Source organism: Aplysia californica, unplaced genomic scaffold, assembly GCF_000002075.1.
Source record: "Aplysia californica isolate F4 #8 unplaced genomic scaffold, AplCal3.0 scaffold01113, whole genome shotgun sequence".
NCBI classification, from domain to species: domain Eukaryota; kingdom Metazoa; phylum Mollusca; class Gastropoda; order Aplysiida; family Aplysiidae; genus Aplysia; species Aplysia californica.
The window spans coordinates 189,544-191,133 of record NW_004798383.1 but is presented as its reverse complement, the minus strand read 5'-3'; the positions used below and the strand labels follow the sequence as shown (position 1 = coordinate 191,133).

Sequence of the window (1,590 nt, the reverse complement as noted above, 5' to 3'; positions counted from 1 at the left end):
TAACTCAGCCTGGGCTGTAACCATGACGGCGAGAAGAACACTTGCAGCGACAAGGACGGCTTCATCATGTCCGAGAGACCAGACATCAACTCCACCAACCGTTGGTACTTCAGCCCCTGCTCCGCCAACTCCATACGGGAGGATCTGCTCATTCTTGAAAAGTACAGTGACATATTTCTGCATTTAAACAATAACGTGTTTAAATGAATACGTCAGACAGCTGTTGTGTTCAGATGTACTAAGGCTAACTTTTGACATTTTATTTTACAATTGCAGGTTCTTCTTAATCTATGGTATCGGTTGCATGTGCTGAAGAAAAATTTTGTCGAAATTCGAATTCTAAATGTTAAAAAAAAGCATGAAAAATATATACTAATATTAAATGTAGGTAGATCTATGTGTACAATGTTGTATAAAGAATGAAACAGTTTTTGTTTCTATCTCATTAATAATTTTGTTTTCCCGCTTTGTACATTTGAACAGCTTGCCAGCGTAAATTTCAGGGTCGATTTGAAAATAGAGGGGGTGGGGGGCGGTACGAAATACACCATCAGGGCTCCAACTAGGAGCGGGTACAACCGTAATGTATTTGATGTCTGTGAAAGAGGGCCTCGAACCGGTCACATGACAATAATTTAATAAATTATCCCCTCTGACAGGTTATTGCAAACGGTGACAAACCACTTGATATGGCGAACGAAACATGTGGAATATTCAGGCCCATAGTAAATGCAGTTTGCTTAGTCAACAGGAATATTTTTTAAAAAGTCTCCTCAGGTCAAGTTGCTTTCAGAGCGGACCATTTCGTTGGGTCCGAGGTTGTTCGTTTGAGTATTCGGTCAACACACTAACCTCCCGTATTTACTCACAGACCGAATCAAAATGTTGTTCAAGTGGTAGCTTATTATCCTCTTTTCTTTTGTGTCTGGACTTTTGTAGTTCTATTCGCTTTCTGGCTCACCAATGTCAACAACAATACCATATTCTTGATTAATCCTTTATTTTGAAGCCTGGCGCCCCGACCCTGATAATACTAGTTCCCCTGGGTTTCTGATTCATGGGCGTGCACGGATGGTCAGGTTCGAGGTAGTCTTGGAATACTGATAGATAATTATAATATTGCGCCTTTAGGGTAGACTACAGAGACCTACGGCCCAGAATTATTCAGCATCCTTTCGGGTGCAAAACGTTGAGGGGCTTACATTTAGGGGGTAAATGATAGGAATTGTAAAAATCCAATTCCCTTTCTTCCCCGCCCTGTTTTTTTCCTCACAAACTTGGTACCACGTGCACACTTTAAAGTGATGGCGCCAACTGCCTGAAGGCAACTGCTATCCAGAAGAAAAGTGCCCCACAGCTGGGATCTCTCTACAACGCTGACAGACAGTGCAAGCTCATGTTCAAGGATGACGCCTACTTCTGTCGAGTAAGCGTTATCATCGTTGTTGTCGTCATCATCATCATCGTTGTCATCGTCGTCGTCATCATCATCATCGTTGTCATCGTCGTCGTCATCCTCATCATGAACATCATCATCATCATCATCATCACCATCATCATCATCATCATCATCATCAGCAGCAGCAGCAG

At 42.2% G+C, this 1,590-nt stretch overlaps 1 protein-coding gene across 1 annotated transcript in view; it reads left to right on the top strand.

Moving 5' to 3' along the window:
• Nucleotides 1–8: 8 nt before the first annotated feature.
• Nucleotides 9–1,590, top strand: part of LOC101851690 — a gene marked incomplete at its 5' end in the record, with an annotated part of 44,034 nt that continues 42,452 nt past the window's right edge. The window contains 2 exon segments of the mRNA XM_005111745.3: nucleotides 9–161; nucleotides 1,303–1,426. Coding sequence (XP_005111802.2) covers nucleotides 9–161; nucleotides 1,303–1,426 — 277 coding nt within the window.